The sequence below is a fragment of the Triplophysa rosa genome, linkage group LG7, assembly GCF_024868665.1.
Source record: "Triplophysa rosa linkage group LG7, Trosa_1v2, whole genome shotgun sequence".
Classification (NCBI taxonomy): domain Eukaryota; kingdom Metazoa; phylum Chordata; class Actinopteri; order Cypriniformes; family Nemacheilidae; genus Triplophysa; species Triplophysa rosa.
The window spans coordinates 22406116-22423731 of record NC_079896.1 but is presented as its reverse complement, the minus strand read 5'-3'; the positions used below and the strand labels follow the sequence as shown (position 1 = coordinate 22423731).

General features: G+C 38.7%; 2 protein-coding genes across 5 annotated transcripts; one reads left to right on the top strand and one right to left on the bottom strand.

The window, feature by feature from the left end:
• Positions 1-329: 329 nt before the first annotated feature.
• On the bottom strand, positions 330-9364 carry LOC130556442 (sterile alpha motif domain-containing protein 9-like). Of its 3 annotated transcripts, none has more exons than XM_057337463.1 (3): positions 9130-9364; positions 7523-7599; positions 330-5525 (listed from the first exon to the last, which is right to left on the bottom strand). In XM_057337463.1, the coding sequence occupies exon 3, from the start codon at positions 5508-5510 to the stop codon at positions 621-623; it is 4890 nt and encodes a 1629-aa protein (XP_057193446.1). In that variant the 5' UTR covers positions 5511-5525; positions 7523-7599; positions 9130-9364; the 3' UTR covers positions 330-620. The 3 variants fall into 3 exon arrangements, with proteins under 3 accessions (XP_057193446.1, XP_057193444.1, XP_057193445.1); XM_057337461.1 differs by lacking the exon at positions 9130-9364 and adding an exon at positions 8989-9102; XM_057337462.1 differs by lacking the exons at positions 7523-7599; positions 9130-9364 and adding an exon at positions 8989-9089.
• orc4 (origin recognition complex, subunit 4) lies at positions 9030-17521 on the top strand. Of its 2 annotated transcripts, none has more exons than XM_057337467.1 (14): positions 9030-9147; positions 11807-11863; positions 13131-13207; positions 13274-13364; positions 14685-14760; positions 14849-14934; positions 15033-15081; positions 15155-15306; positions 15430-15603; positions 16262-16348; positions 16437-16545; positions 16619-16714; positions 16917-16984; positions 17235-17521. In XM_057337467.1, the coding sequence occupies exons 2-14, from the start codon at positions 11810-11812 to the stop codon at positions 17415-17417; spliced, it is 1302 nt and encodes a 433-aa protein (XP_057193450.1). In that variant the 5' UTR covers positions 9030-9147; positions 11807-11809; the 3' UTR covers positions 17418-17521. The 2 variants fall into 2 exon arrangements, with proteins under 2 accessions (XP_057193450.1, XP_057193449.1); XM_057337466.1 differs by lacking the exon at positions 9030-9147 and adding an exon at positions 11086-11140.
• The last annotated feature ends 95 nt before the right edge of the window (positions 17522-17616 follow it).

The following is a 17616-nucleotide window of genomic DNA, read 5'->3' as shown; positions in this document are numbered from 1 at the left end:
AATGTCTCTCTCTCTGTATAGTATTATAAAACCCATACTACTTGTGTGATATTTGCAATGAAACAAGGTCAATGCTGTCTCAGAAGTCTTTGTATAGACATCATGTTCATTATACAAACAATAACACGGAAGTAAAAGGCCGGTAGCCACCTCACGGTCGACTGCCGGCCACACAAACATAAATAAAACTTAACATTTCCGGGCCCGGTCCTCTCTCCTCTGCAGTCCCGTCGCTCGTGCTAAGTGCCCTCTTATACTCCCTAGCTCCCCGTGAGGCATGCGGGACCGGTGCGCGTACAGCTGATACTCATTATCACTCACGCCACCGGCCCCGCCTTCCTGCCCCACGGCTCTCGCCCCGCCTTCCTGCCCCACGGCTCTCGTCCCGCCTTCCTCGCTACGCTTGTATTTTGTTAGCATTTAATATGCAAAATGAAAATGAGCGTAATAGTGAAAGTTTTGTTATCAATAAGTGATGTTAAATTCTGAAAAGCAGATCAGGTTACCCAGTTTCTTGAGAGGTTACTTACCACATTCTAAAACATTTGTGTGTAGTAACAACAGATAATAACTGTATTGTTTGGATTAGACATCATGCCTTGATGGGTTTATGTATTTATCTACCTGTCTGCATATTGAACATCGTAGGCAAGCGGTCCATCAATAGCAAAGCCTACGTAGAAAGTAACTCTTTCTGTACTGTGACCACTTCTTATTCCACCTAGGTAGGTGGGACGCACAGGAATCTTCAGCTTGCCGTACTCTGCATAAAGCTCACCTTCCTCGATTGTGCCGTGTACTCTGAGGAGCTTGTCTTTAATCGCCTGTTCCTTGAAAATGTCTGCATTCTGCCATAGAACATTGCGGTCTCTTAGGTTACTGAAGTCGCTGTCTAGGGCTGATTTGGGAAGCAGTCTTTCTAATCCGTCTGCCTTTCCCAGATAGAAGTGGGCAATGGGGTTTCTGACTCTGAAAATGTGTAAGAGTTGTTTTTTGGAGGATTTTTTGATCATTCCCGCATATGTAGTTATTCTGGTGTCAGGGGGGTCGTTTCCGGGCCACAGCAACAGTAGAGCAAGGTAGTATGGTTCTGGATGTTGATGTTGTGTGCCAGCTTCTTGCAGGATTTCTTTCAAAAGACCAATAAGTTCCTTTGGGAGTTTTGCTAATGGGGACTTTGGTTTATTCAGCTTAAGAATTATGTGTGCAAGCAAATGATTTGTTTTGTCCTTGAGTGATTTGGTACAATTCTTGTATATGAAGGAATGTTTTTCAACAATTTGCTCAATCATGTTCTTTCTGAACTCCAGAAATTGAAGAATTCTGGGGAAATTGTTTGCTCTGGTTTCTTCCAGGAACATTCGACATTCCTCAATTTCCATGTTCATGCTAAGTTTGGGTTTGTGTTTTTTCTCACTTATCTTTTCCTCCGATGATGGGCAAAATAGGTGGATGTAGTTTTTAAAGTGCTCTGAAAGCTTTGTTCTGTTTTTAAGCTGCTTTTCTTTGTCAACAATGCCTTTTTCTCTTGTGTAAGTAAAGAATATTTCAAGGAACTCAAATGCTTTGTCTACTTGAGTCCTCAAAGAAACAAGGAATGTTTCATTGTCCTTAAGAACATTCAACATTTTGTTGTTGGCATCACTCTGGTTTATGGGAATGCTTGTTATAGATATTTTGCCCTTGAAAAACTGCTGAATGTAGTAATCTTTCATGCTGTCCCTCTCATCAAACAATGGCAGTCCCTTTACAAAGCCAAAGACGGTCATAGCAATGTCAATCTCGCTCATGTATCCAGATATATTGTAGGTGCGTGATTTTCGTGTCTCCTCATGAACATCATCTGTCATTGCCAAAACTTGAGCTCTTTGGAAAGCATTTATCGCATCCTTAGCTAGATCAAGATATTCTTTCAAATCATCGGTTGTAATGTGTTTGCTTTGCTTTTTGTTGTCAATTTTATGTTTCAGTTCACTTCTAGAGACCTGGCCAACAGTGTCAAGCGTATATGAACTCTCTTTGATGGTTTTAGCTTTGTTTGCCCAGTCCTTTGCTTGAGCAAAGTTTTTTTCTTTCAGATAGAAATGTCTTGCTAAAGCTTGTGGGATTGCAAAGTCCTTATCAAATCGTTTGGATGCTTCTGTAAAGATGTCTTGGATTTTTTTCAGCCCATCATTCTGGTTGATGTCCTCAATTAAAGGTGAAAACAGAGTGTCTTTCTCATCACCTTCTGTCTTGCGTTGCCGGGTGATCAACATGTTTTTCATTGATTGTAAGAGTTGGTCTTTTCCTATGCCTCTTTTGAAAAACAAGTCACAATGCAACAAATTGCTGACTATATCAGATCTTGGGCTGTTGTGTGTCTTCTCTAACTCGTTGACACACTCTTTCGCAATCTGTTGATGAACAAAACGTATTGCTTTGTGCATGCCACATTCGGCTTCAACTTCAATAAGCAAGCACGACTGAGGTTGCATTTCTTCCATAACAGTCTTCTTCCATCGTAAAGTCATGTTAATGCCCAGAAAGTCTTCACATAATGACACAGAAATTGCTGAATCAGCCACATAGGAATTCAGTAATGCCAAGATTGAGAGAAGTTGTGCTTGTTTGCTTTCAATGTCAAGATCTTTCAAGATGTTACGAGCAACATTTGTAACATACTCCTGGCTGAAGTTTGATTTCATGATCATGAAACTGTAGAAATTTTCTGGTTTCTCATGTGTTTCTTGAAGTTCCTTCAGTTTCGTCTCAAAGGCATCCTGTTCTTCTTTTGACAGTGTTGCTGTCATGAACTGACTCTCAATGACACTGCTTGACCATCTAACTTTTGGGTTATTTGAACGTAGACAATTCAAAATGACAACAAGTGCACTTGGACATATTTCATCAAGAATTTTTCTTGTGCAGTGCTGAAGCTCCTCTGTGTTTTCTGTCTCCTCAGAGTCATCAACTAACAAAAGTGCCGGCGTTATCCGTGAGGTCTCAGTTTTTCCACAACGTACCAAGTAGACAACTTCTTGTGCTACGTTAAGTTTGGAAACAGTGTTATCTTTTAGTACAGCACAACGGAAATCCTTTCTTAAACTCCACATGACATGCATAGCTAAGGTGGTGCCTCCACAACCAGGTTGATGAAAAAGATTCAGCATAACACATGTGCTTGTTGGATTTTTTGCTTTTGATTCGATCATACGTTTAAGTGTGTCATATTTGTCCCGTTTAATGAATTGGCTTCCTGTACTTTTTTCAGAGAAATAGAAATTCCACCATTTCACCTTGTCCCCTCTATAGAATTCAGCTTCTGTTTTGAGTTTGAACTCTTTGAATTCTTCACTATCCTCATCAAACTCATTCTCACACTCATTTTCACAAAGGACATCGAGAGAAGGCGTAAGGTCCTCATCTCTTTTTTGGAGAACCACTGAACTTCCTTCAGCAGATGGAAGAAGTCTCTCAGCGGTTGACTTATTCTGTCCTAATTTCAGTATTGTTCCGTTGATTTCACTGAGCTCCAGGTCATATATACTCCGCTGACTTATGTCATGTTCACATCTGGCTTGAATGAAATCTCTCCATTTCTGAAAGGAAGTATCCGAAGTGCAAATACTCAAAATGCCCTCAGCCCCCCCAATGTTTTTATAAAATGACATGAATGTGTCAAAGATTGGATCATTCATGGCCTCAACAGTTGACAGGAGGAGGAATATGACTAAGAATCGTCCTCTTGGAAGAGTGTCGGAGTTGCACAGGAATGAGATCACATCTTGTACTTCTCCTGCTTTGTTTGTTAACCAGTCACTTGGTCGGAGTGGCATGTCAGATTCATTGCTGAGGTCTTCTCTGCCATTGCAAAATACCCAACTTGTTTGTTTGTATAAGTTGAGATCTTTTGCGACAGTTCCTGGATCCCCAAGGAGCTGCCTTGGATTGTGAAGATTTGCAATTCGCACTTTTGTGTAGCTATGGCAGGTCCCGCTTACTGCAGAGTTTGGATCAAAGTCCAGTACGCAAAACAGTTTCAATGTTGTCATGAACTGAAGATGCTGGAGTTGTTCATCATGGCTTTTGTTTGTTACAATGATGTAGTAGTCATAATAACCAAGACGGTTTCCTCCAAAAGCTAACAGATTCTTCAGCTTTTCCCCCTGGTTTGATGTTGTTTTACTTTCAGGTCTCTTTTCTGCCTGCCTTCTCCTGTTGTCCAGAGCATTCATTTGTTTATTCTTCTTAGCCATTTCAGATTGTAACTCTTTTGGATTACCGATTTTACAGATATCTCGGGTTGCAGCTCCCTCTCTGACAAAGAGTGAGTTTCCTTTGCTCTTTTTCCATTGATTGTCCTCATCCAGTGTCTGAATGTAAAACAGCTTACCCTGAACTACACTGTGGGATGGAACAACATCCACTTCTATAACATATTTACCAGATAACTTGCCGTCAGGGCACAGTAGTTCTACAAAGCGTGGCTGTCTGATGCACGCGTTTGCTTCATCTGTGTGACCTTCAAAGTACGATTTCATCCCCTGATTAAAGTGGTCAATGATGATGTCCCTGTTTTCAACACTGACCCCAATGATCTCGCCATGAACATATTCAGTATCCTTGGAATCTGCTACACCAAAGTGAATGGTACCATTGGTCCGAGCATTCATACATCCAGCTGCAAAGCGAAATGTCTCTTTATTGAACTTCTTCTTCATCACATGAATATCATCAGTTCTGCCCATAAACTTGTACTCATGAACTGGATCTATCAGATTGCCTGGTCCTGTCTCTGGTGGTAAAGTGTAGTTTTGAATGTATCGATGAGAAGCAGAGTTCTGATCAAATGGAAAGAGACTACATGAGTGTCTCAAGGGTAGTGGATCCAATATAATCTTTTTATTTTGACAGGCTTCATGCTTATCAACAGTGACCAGTGTTTTGGGGTTAACTGACTCTTTTTGTTCAGTCTTGGAGGATTGTCTACTGGAAGATCCTGCAAGATTCTTTTGGGAAGAGGCCATTTGCAGGAGATCTTTTGGTTGGGTTTCTTCTAAAGGATTTCTCCTCGGAGTAGTGTTATCCATTAAAGCTTCTTCCAGTTTCGGTGGGCTATCCATAGATTTTTTTCTTCGACGTTTAGATTTTCTCGTTTTCCCCGATTTTATCTTAGATGTTGGTGTTTGATCTGTTAAAACATTTCCTTTGACTTCCACTGTTGTGTCTTGCATGGCTTTTGTTTTCTGTGTTTGGCAGTGTTCTGAAGACTCAGAATCTGATTCATTATCATTAAGTGTTTTTAGCTCATTAAATCTGGTAATAATTTTAACAGCAGGGCCATGCTTAATACCAACTTCTTGCAGATGTTTGGGCTGGTAACAAGCCAGTTCTTCCCCAGATACTTCTTCCTCATACAATTTATCTGCATGTTTTTTATCCACGTTAATAACTTGAGTTAACCAGTAATGAACATGCTCTCTTGTCCACTCCTCCACTTGATGAGGAAGCTCTGTCTTTTGACTCATAGCTGAAAAAGCTTTCTGAAACAAACAAAAAAAATAATGAGATCAAAGCATTTTTTGGTGTAGTGACACATCTTTATGAACTCCTAAGAATGCATCAGTTTAACCTCGTCAATTCAACAAGCAGATTGATGTTGAACTCAAAATTGTAACAGAGGCCTGCTAGTGTGTGAAAGTGTGCCTGTGCAAACGTTAGTCTTTGTTAGAGATCACGATTTCCCTACTAAGGTGAAGGATATGACAGATTGGCCTCTCAAATGAAAAGATTGTGCTTCAGACCGGTTACTTAAACCGTAGTCTCAGCCTCAGACGTCACACCCACGGACCGTTGGCTGAATGTCTGATGCAGAAGGCACACTTTTCTGGAAACACTTCAGCACGTTTGAAGTCGTCATCTGATTGGTTGAATTTTACAGGATTTCTGGGAGACGTGCGCATACATCTGATCGAAGTAGTAAGCTGTTGTGTTTACATCACTTGCAATAAGAATTCATTATGATCAACGAAACGCTTAATTCTCAAAAGTTTGTGAAGATCACGGCATACACTTCTAATCATTGTTGTTGCTGTTAACTTTTGACATGTTCTTGAATGTACACCGTTCTGTTATTTCCACGTCTCTAAACATGACGGAGCACAAAACGAAACTTAATTGGTTGCTTTATCTGTCAGTCATATGGACTCTTGGGTGGGCCTTTGCCAAAGAAAGTGACCAAAGATCCCAGACCTTCAGTATGAAGGTCTGGCTACACAAGACTACTTAAACAGTAATAACAGTAGCATCAGTTCAGTCTTATCAATTTGCACGCAAGTTGGATAATAAAACAAGCATATGGACTAGGAGACATTCGCAAGCAGGACTTTAAAGGACAATTGTGTCATTTTTTTAAACTTGCGGTGATGGGGGGTTCACACCAAACGTTTATTAAGTGATTTGTGTGAGTAAATTACAAACAAAGTCAATGCAAGTACGCGAATTTTCGCCTAGCAATGCAGACGCGCTCCAATCACATCTTTCGCGCAAGTTGAAAAATGTTAACCTGAGAAATATCTGTGAAGAGCTCATTGACACTTATTGTTTGACACTTCCGGACATGTGAAGACACCCTTTTGCCTCACTCACACGAAAATAATGAACTATTCCCGCAAGTTGAACGAGGAATGCGATGCTTCGCGTTTGGTGTGAGCACAGCGTGAGGTTGTGAATTGCAACCAACCGATCACTCCACCCCTCCCTTTCGAAGCACTATGGCTGAAAGAGGATTAAGATGTCGTCACGTTTTCACATCTTTCCCGAATGAGATAACATATTTACGAAACGCACTCTGTAGAGCAGTTTTTTTCGTTTAGGGCTACAGAAACAACATGGCGAATTCCATGCAAGGGGACCCGCGGTGTATCTAGACAGAAATAGCTCATTCTAAGGTAAGAAAAACATGACGCTTCATTATGTAAGGTCTTTTTACACCTCTGAACACATAGTTTGTGTGTTGAACACATGTATATTATATTGTATTTCTGTCAATAGATTCTCTCTAAAGAAGCCCAATGTGGCCTCAGCCCCTTTGTTGCATGTTCCTGGGGGCAGGTATCATGTTCATTTTGGGGTTTGTGATGTCGCTAACCCTGGAGGAAGCTTGTTGTAGTCCCTGAGCCGCTCATTGTAGTCCTTAAAAAGCTATTTCTGTTGAAGAGAATATCTCCCTTTGCTGAGAACTTTGAACGTTGTAACTTTGCAGACGTTGTTTATGCTCAGTCAGCAACGTTGCACACTAACTAAAGAGTTAAAAAAGTGAAATCATATTAAAGGACCCCTCTAAGGGGCCACTTGTTTATGCAGTGTGACCGCCTACTGTAAGCAAATGCCAAACTCAGATCAGATCCTGCATTGTTACTACAAACAGAACATAGTAATGTCAATTCATTTTGATTTATTTACATAACAGATTATTTAAATAAATTGCAGATGTCTGCAGGTAAAAATCACACAATAGTTTCAAATCGTTTTTACTTACCACTTTTGTATGTTTTCAGCTATCCACATGTCTTATTTTCTTCTCTTACTGTATCTTGTATTATGAAGCATCAGATTCTAAAATTTTGACCAGAAAAGTCATAGGAATAATCTTGTTCAAATCCACACAGAGTAATAAGTAGTTAGTAATTCACCATTTTGTCACTAGAGGTCCGTTTCACAACACACATGAATGTTCTGCACACTTGCACATATAAAGGTGTTTTTGAAATACTTTAAAGCTACTATTATTCAATAAAATGTAAAAGAATTGCAGTTTTACAAAGGAGAGTACATTTAATGAGTTTATTTTTTCTGGTTCATGCACAGTCCTCAGAAATCTGTAGAGATTATAGATTTGGCAGAATGCAGCAAAATCTTGTTTGTGTCTACATAAATGTTTACTTACACACATTAAACACATTGTTTATTTGTGCTACTGTGTAAATGCTAATTTTTCTTGTTTTTCATAGTGAGTACAGGTTAATTTATCATGAAGACAGCCAAGAGCTTTTCTTCTCAGGTTGTTTGTAAAGTTATGCAAATAACACCTTAACAAATAAATCACGTGTCTTGATCATTTTAATATATACAATGAGGCCTGTATGCAGCCAGATCTCGATTTAAGGTCTCGCTTTGTATTTTGACCACATTTCAGCCACGACAGGACCCTTATTGCAATGTACAAAGAAGAAAAATCAGGTAAAGCTAAATCATTTCTAAAGTAGGCTACTAATGTGGAACACACTGTTTACATGCTAATTTTACTTTGCAGAAAAATAAATATCCTTGACAACTTTTGGACTAAGAACAGAGAGTTAGAGTTGCAGCAGAACCCCCTAGCTCAAAGATTATTCATGGAGAAACCATGAATTAATCTGTATGCTGACACACCCCAACAAATAAAACATGGCGGTCACTTTATTTCACAGACGTGACTCATTAACACGATTACAGCATAAATTCTTCGTAAAATGCTTCACAGTAGAAATCCAACTAGTTGTTGCAAGTTGGCAATATAACATCAGAAGATAACACCTAGCTCATGTCTTGTAAAAGAATTAGTGCTATTTAATAAATTTAGTCATTCCCTCCCCCTGAGTAGTAATAGCAGGATACTTGCTATGTGTGTCTAGCCTTGCTCCTGCTGAATCATACATGCAGTAAGTGCATTTGGCCAAACGTCTACAAAATTAAGTTTCACCAAACACTCACTCTATAATGTATATTAAGTTTACATTAAAAACATTATAAAGCTTCTACAGTATATACCACTATACAACCTATACAAATATTTAATATGCAATGTATCTCAAAAATGCATACATGTAGAAAATGAATCAAATATTTTTTATGATTTCCATGTATATATAGGAAACTGTTTTGAAAATGCAGCCTTTGCATAAGTACATAATTCTGTATCAGAGACAGCTGAAAATAAACAATCAGAAAGATTACAATACTTACAGAGACTCTTCGTGTTAGGCTGTTGCACTGCGTGCTATTTTTAGCTTTTGGTTTTTAGTGATGGTCGTGAAAGCATGTAAAAGGAGCCTACGCAGTGCCTGTTGACTACAGTTCACTGAGCAAAATAATAATGTGACTTACTTATCTGACAGCAAACAGGTTGGTACAAGTTCATTTATCACAATGACAGCTGAGAGTTTTTCTTTTCAGGTTGTCTGTTTGTAAAGTAATGTAAATAACACCTTAACAAATGAATCACGTGACCTTTTGTTGTCCTCCCTGAGGCATGTATGCAGCCAATTCTAGGTTTCAGTTCTTGCTTTATTTTTTTACCACATTTCAGCCACGACAGACCCCTTATGGCAATGTCCTAGGAGTTTTCACGATCTTTATAAACAAACAAAAACACTTTGTTTAACACACACCACAGCTAATCATTTCTAAGGTAGGCTACTACTGTGCTACAAGCTGCCACTTTGAATAACTAAAAACAAATATTCAAAACACACCCTCTAACCTTGTATAAGAGTTTTTTGGATACTGGAGCAGCCTCAGCATGTTAATAAACCAGGGGAGAAATGAAACCGAACAAATGAAATATGAGAACAAATGAAATATGAGATGAAATAATGTGTCAATAACTCAGGTTTCCAAAGTAACACAGCAACACCGGTGGATAAAACTTTAGAGAAGGGCAGTATCTATTTCAGCTTTATAAGCGTATTGTGTTCTCATTAAGAATTCACTAAGAAGGTGGCATGAGGGTAAATCAGGTGAATGCAAAATAAACACAATGTCTCTTCAGTCCTTTAAGTGTCAAATCTGTTTATTGAGCAAAATAGTTAATAAGACAATGGCTGCATCATGTAATGTTGTTCAATTTTGTCTATACATGTTTTAGTTCCATTTGATGTTGACACATTTTTGGGGGTCAGAGCCAAAATTGGTTATTTGCCGTTTGTGATGATTATAGGCATATGTTTGAACATTATGAAGGATTTTTTGACCATTTAAGAAATGGTTTATTATATGAAATACGACAATTACAAAAAAATATTCATAAAATTGCAATATGTAAAATAGGCCTATTATTATATATGACCTAATTAGATGTAGTTAATAGTTTTGTTAAGATGCATTTTCCCCTCCATACTTCAAATTTGTGCCATTTTATTCATTTTTTTTGCTTCAAGCCCTCCAGACCCCACTGGAGGGTGTGTCTACATGCACAAGAGGCTTTGCATGTATGTGAAGCATGTTTCTTTGACTAATGTAGGTATGGTTAAGTGCATTCCATTTAAACAATGTTGCTGTGAGAGAGAGGACTCGAAATAATGATCGATTCTTAACCCTCCCTGATGGACGATGCTGAAAGAAAAAGCAAACAGCTGTAAATTTTAAAACACTCAAATCATGCATTTTTTATGTGTCATTTCATTTACGTATAAAACCTCTACATTTTGAATGTAAAACAAAAAAGTACAAAAAGTACAAATTAAAAGCTTTTCAGAAGAATTTTCAATTCCACTAATTAAAACACAGTGACAAAAGTCTTTTGTTTTTGATTTTTGTTTTTGAAAGTCTCTACTTTTGATTTTAGCGACATCCGATGGATAAATATAGCAATTACATTTAACATCAATGGCCACCACAAGCCTCTCAATGGCTGCAGCCTGCACATGATAGGCTGAAATCTATAAACAAATTTAAAAAAGTTAAAACCGTATAATAAAAAACAAAACCATAAAAAAGAAACCATTAAAAACCTACTAAAAGATGCCAAAATATGCTTACAGGCAAATCTGACCATCCCATAAGGAAAAGACCGAGTGTTCACTAGTTCAGTAAACAAGAAGTTATTATCAAATGGCATTTTCATATTGTCAAAAACACCTTCACTTTTTGCCATCTTATTTCCACGTGCGTAAATATGGGGTTTTCATGTTTTTTGTTTTGAATTTAATGTTCATGTGAGTCTCAGCGTCATCCTGTAATTTGTATGGGATTTAAAGAGAGTTTGTGTATTGTGGACGCAACAGCGCCATCTGTCAGCGCCATCACGCTGCACACAAATATGTTCTGCACATGTCCGGAAATACACGTTCTACACTGGGAAACTGCTAGTAGTGGCGCCAGATCTCACGACAAACGGGTGAGCTCTTATAAGCTTTAATTTATTACATACGTGATAAGCCCGACATGCATTATATCATACATGCCGTTTTCTTGACCTCAAGAAAGCATGGGATATCACCCTTAAAATTAAACGTAACGTAATCTGTTACCTTTGAAGTTTATGACTATTTAAAAGAACTGGTTTATAAATGGTTATATTTAAAAGCAAGGTTTCAAAGTGTTATTGTCATAAGTGGTGTAACGTTACGTTAATTACTAATAGTTTGAATAAAGCACGTAACTGCACCATCATCCTTGAAATTAATTGACCAAAAGTACGAATAATTTAAGGAACTGGTAACGTTACGTCTTGTGTTAGTTAGGAAGAGCAATTTTAAATGTCCTGTGGTTTACAACATATGATGATGGTTAATTAATATTTGTGTAGGTTATTAATTGTTACAAGTGAGTTTATTTTGTAACGTAGTTCGTTATAAGATAAACATATCTTTACATTTATTTATTTATTCATTTGGCAGACGCTTTATTATATGCAGTGTATTTGAGCAGTGTTGTGATATCTGTAAAGTTTAAAACATATGAGGGAAAAGGGCATCTGATCATGTTTCTCTGTTTAATTGAATGACTTGCATCATATTGCTAATACTTTATTTCTTATTAAAATATGCGTTTTGTTTTGTAGGTGATGACGAGCAAGCGTAACTCTACAGCCTTTACTGACGCCCAATGCGTCTCTCTGGTCAGTCTATTCTATTAAATTCTGGCATAACTCTATAATATACACATTCTGGTCAAACGTTTAGGGTCACTAAAATGTTTATCATGATCTGTATTTTACTATTTAAATGTCTATGCTTAAATGTTTAAAGTTTTATTTGATTACAAAACAAAAATTCTGTCATTATTTACTCTTAAGTCGTTCCACAACCGTACGACCTTCGTTAGTCTTTAGAACACAAAGTTTTGATGAGGTCCAAGAGCTTTCTGACTCCCCCATACACAGCAACCCAAAGCACAGAAGACAGTCTGTAAAGACATCATTAAAATAGTCCATGTCACTCCAGTGCATGAGTCAATTTCGTTCACAACAACAGATTATAAACTATAACTGTATATTATGTTGTGACTTTTTGGTGAATGAACTGAAAAAGAAGGAATCACCTAAATCAGGGATCTCCAAACTGGCTACTGGTGGGCCACTGTCCTGCAGAGTTACCTGCAGGCAAGTGTGTTGAAAACCTCATCAAAACGATCTTAATTTGTGTTCCGAAAACAAACGAAGGTCTTACATTTGTAGAATGACTTGAGGGTGAGTAATTCACCATTAAATATGGATGATTTGGACCGAGTAATGAAGAAGCAGAATGCTTTCAGAATGCATGAGAACTCCTTTAATAATGTTTAAAAAAAAACCTAAGACGTTGGTTGATAAAATTGTGGGAGAGCATTTTACATATTCTAGGCGAATGGTGACTATACTGAAGATGCCAAAATCTAATAAGTTTTGTTTGATGTTGTTACATTTGTGTTTTTTAATATTTTATTAGATTATTAATTATTTCACAGTATAATGATTATTTTGGTATAATATAAATGAAAAATGAGTAAGTGGCCCTAAACATTTGAATGGTACGTCATGTTAATTGAATAAATTTCAAGAAATGAAACGTACTTGGATGCAAAACAAACAGCTGTGAAACACAGGCTGGCTCTTGCAACTCCTTTTAGTGCCTCAGTGTGCTGATAACGAAACAGCGCCTCCACTGTGGCGTAATGTCGCAACTGCAGTTACAAATGACAGTCTGATAAATCACGCAGCATTTCTTGTGAAGACTGGCAACTTAATTTTGGTGATAGCCTGAGGCGGCGCGACATTTGACGGAGGCGGCCGCCTCCAATTTCTCTATGCAGGAAAAACCCTGATGTCGGCTTGGCGTATAAACTGTTTCCTGTAATATTCATTTTGTATTTATCTTGAGGGTTTTTCTGAATTTTATTTTCTTCAGGCTCAAAAAATTCTGCGTGAGAGACTGTGCCACCAGAGGCTGCCGGAGCAACCCTTGGGTCTGGAGTCACAGTACAGGTGGGTTAGTGCACAATGTCCCTGTGTTGTGGTGCATCTGAATACTAACCCTGTGTGTGTGTTCAGGCACTTGCTGGAGCTTTTGAGGCGTACAGCGGTTCATGGAGAGAGTAACTCTGTTCTCATTGTTGGGCCACGTGGAGCTGGCAAAACTATGGTAAAAGTTTTACATTTAAATATCCCTCCCTTACTGTTGAGTGACAGCTCGTATTGTTCATAAGCTTTTAAAGAAAACCGAGGACACAATTTCAATGAGGAAATCATTATCACGGTTATTTTGGTCGATATTGAAATCACAATTATTTGACATGATTACGGAAAAGTCAGTGACTTTTGAAACCTTTTCATTTAAACTTTGTATTCAACAGAGAAGTAAGTAGCACAGCTTCACCGTTGTAAAAGAAAGGGGTGTGCTGTGGATTTAAAGCGGCCCTAACACACGCGGTTTCTGCCAATCTCATATTAATCTTGAGTACCTATAGAGTAGTATCGCATACTTCGTATCTTCGAAGAGTATTTAGTTTGATCAAATTTATAAAAGATAGATACAGCTGTACGTAGGCTGAACTAAAGCAAGTGCGCACCCATTGCCAACAAAACACAGACACCAGTTTCACTCACCGCATGCGGTTCATGTCCGGCATCTTTTAGCACTGAGACGGCTCCATATATCAGTTTCAAACGATCTCCAAATCGAGCGTTATATCCACCGTTTATATAACATTCATCACCCAAATGCAGTGAACAAACAAACACCTGAACTTCGCGAACGTATGCTCTCTCTCTCTCTCCTGCACACAAGTGAAAGTGACGTCTGCGCATGCTCCTTCTCCTGCTCTCTTTGCTGCCACGTGGGCGTGCCGCGTGCTTTTTCCAGGAGAATTGTCCAATAAGGGACTAAGAAAAATTGTTACAAAACAATTTGATATGTTTGAAAAACATTCTGAAACCTGTACGATCGCTGGGAGAGTGTATCGAGCACAGAAATACTACGTAATACGCCCAACTCGTTTTTTGACAAGTTGACCATGTTAAGCATGAGAAGACAGCACGTTTAACATTGTAAAGAAGTCAGAATGCATGACACACTGTTGCACCACCCCTTTAACACAAGTAGAAAGAGAGGATCCTTGCAAAATGAAATGTAGCACAATAATAGTTTTGCCTCTATTTTTTGTAATAGTTGAATGCCAAGTTGACGATTACAATTAATTACGATTAATTGCACAGCCCCACTGTCAATCTAATTGATTTGCTTTAGAAACATTACTGTTATATATCTTAAAATTGTTATTGCTGAATTTGTAATGTTGAAAACGAATGTTGTTTTAATATTTTGTGCGTTAATACTCCAAACCCTCTGTTTTCCATAAACTTATTTGTTCGTTTCCTTGCTTGTTTTGTTTTGCCATGTTCTGAGCCATTTGATTGAGTCCTTGGTTGTTCCTGCACACGTGTTTTGCATGTGTGTATGTAGCTCCTGGGTTGTGTACTGAGGGAGCTCATGAATCTCAAGGAAGTGCAGAAGAATGTTCTTCAAGTGGAGCTGAATGGTGAGCAGATTATCAGACTGGATGAAAAAATATTTTGGGGTGAAAATGACACCGTCTCATGGTAACAGTGATGGTTTGGTGATTGCAGGTCTGCTGCAGACGGATGATAAAATCGCTTTGAAGGAAATCACTCGACAGCTTCATCTAGAGAACGTCGTAGGAGATAAAGTCTTTGTGAGTATCTGAAGTCATTTAAAGCTCAAATTCAGCAGGTATCTGTTAGTCTCAAATGTTGGCATGACATTTTTCCTCTGGATGTTCTTGTGTTTCAGGGGAGCTTTGCTGAGAATCTGGCGTTTCTTCTAGAAGCTCTAAAGAGTGGTGAGACATCTACCGCTGCCACAGTCAGTCTGTTCTTTTCCAGATCTTGAAGTTCTCTCTGGTGTTGTGTCAGGTGATAAGAGCCGTAGTCGTCCTGTGCTGTTCATCTTGGATGAGTTTGATCTGTTCGCTCATCATAAGAACCAGACGCTGCTTTATAATCTGCTGGATGTGTCTCAGTCTGCGCAGGCGCCCGTGGCTGTGGTGGGGCTCACCTGCAGACTGGTGCGTCTGCTCTCTCGACAATTCGTTCTTTTATTAATCAGATATTTTAACATTTTGCCCATGCACAAAGTGCATTGTGCCGCCCATCTTTGTCTACAATTCATTTTGTTTTGTCTTCCACAGGATGTGTTGGAGCTTCTGGAGAAGCGAGTGAAGTCGAGATTCTCTCACAGACAGATTCATCTGTTAAACCCGCTCTCCTTTACGCAGTATGTGGAGGCAGTTGGCTCTCAGCTCAGTTTACCTCAGGATTTCCAACATCCCAAATTCCGCGACGAGTGGAATCGTAGTGTCACGGTACAAAAACTGCAAAAATATTTGATTTCAAGACTTCTGCCCGATTAACCGAAAATATATATCACGTGATTTATGCACAATTTGTGAGTGCAGTACGGTAAAATGCTGCTGCATCCGAAAGCCAGAGGGCGCTCTCGTGCAGAAACTCCAAATATGCGCTGCAGAAGAAGACCATAACACACGTAGTTCTAGGAAATGCGTAAGGACATGTTTTTATCACTGTTCCTCAAGCCTCATCAGGTATTTTTATGATAATAAAGTATATGTGTAATGATCATGTTTGACGGGTGTTGCTTTTTTAAATGCACGTTATAAGCGACTCAAACTCGCGCTGCTTTTAGATCGAGCAGCATTTCCTACTGATCCCAGAGCCGTGCTTCACAGACAAGCTACGCGTCAATAAAATAATCGATACCTTGCATTATCGCAGCCAGCTCGGTTTCAGCATGATTTAGTGGTAACCGCGATTAACCGTGCACATGTGTTGGAAGTAACACAGACGAGAGCATTTCTGTTGATCTTATGATTGACTGATGTGAAACCCTGTGAATGGCAAATATGTATAGATCAATTACTCTAGCCTTATATTCATCCGTCACAGATTGTTTTATTCATTCTTTCCCACTCGCTTTTTCTTGTTTCTCATTTTTCTCTATAGAAATTATGTGAAGATAAATCGGTGGAGGAGATTTTACGGAGGCAGTTTAACTCCAGTAAAGACTTCCGGTCTCTGTACACGCTGCTGGTAATCTGCTCATCTGCTGTCAGAGGTGGTGTTGCGTTGATGAAACAGTGTTGGTGTGTTCATGTGTGTGTATCTGTGTGCGTTGTAGTTTCTGGCTGTAATCCGTGTTTCTCCATCTCATTCGACTCTGCGTGAGTCTGATCTCCTGGAGGCCAGTCGACTGATCTCGGCTGATTCTAAAGCAAATATCCTTCACGGTGAGAGTGAATCTTACACACGCCCTGATCATCTGCTCACCAACACACTCTAAATATGCATGTCCTTTACTAGGTCTGTCTGTTCTGGAGTTGTGTCTGATTATTGCCATGAAACATCTCAATGACACGTATGATGGAGAGCCCTTCAATTTCCAGATGGTTCATAACGGTATGACATCACCGAATGTTTTTTTAATAAAGACCGTCTTTCATTGCCACAGCAAATCATTCTTTTTACTTCACCATTTCATTAACAAATACATTTTAGCATTTTTATTCTTAAATGACTGGTGAGGTTATAATAGCACTTTATGTGTGATATTGCTTTAGGTATGTCTGTCCAATGATGCGGTTGTAATTCTCTTCCTCAGAGTTTACAAAGTTCATTCAGAGAAAATCTCACACCATTCATAAATTTGAGAAGCCTGTGGTGATGAAGGTAAGTGACCATTCCTGAACTGTTGTTTCCTGCCCTCTGGTGGTCACACGTGTAAATATCTCTTCGGTTTGCATTGTTTTTCCAGCAGCAAGTTGGCATAATACAATGGGTCTTTGATTGACATGATTATTTATTGTAACAGCTTGTTCACGATATGAAAAATCATCAAGTTTCTTTAATAAGAAAATCTTGTGTGTTAGTGTCATTTTTGCAGTTTTAAATGAAAGCTTTGTCCCGTGTGTGTTCTCAGGCCTTTGAGCATCTGGTTGAGTTGGAGATGGTGCGGGCGGTCGATAGTGCCGCCAGTAAAGTTCAGCGCGAGTATCAGCTGATGAGATTAATGCTGGAACACGGACAGGTGATGGAGGCCCTGCAAAAATACCCACAATGCCCCACAGATGTCAAACAGTGGGCTCTGTCTGCTTTCGCGTGAGCACTGCTGAGAGAGAAATCTAAACTAATTCTGTACAGTCATTTTATAAATTCTGTGTACAACATTGTGTATGGTTATTTTTGCAATAAAAAATTTAATTGAAATACTGTTTTGTAATGTTTCAACACTTCTCTCCAACAAAAGTCAATAAAGCATTTAAACTGTAAATAGTTTATTTGCAAAAACATACTCCGTATTT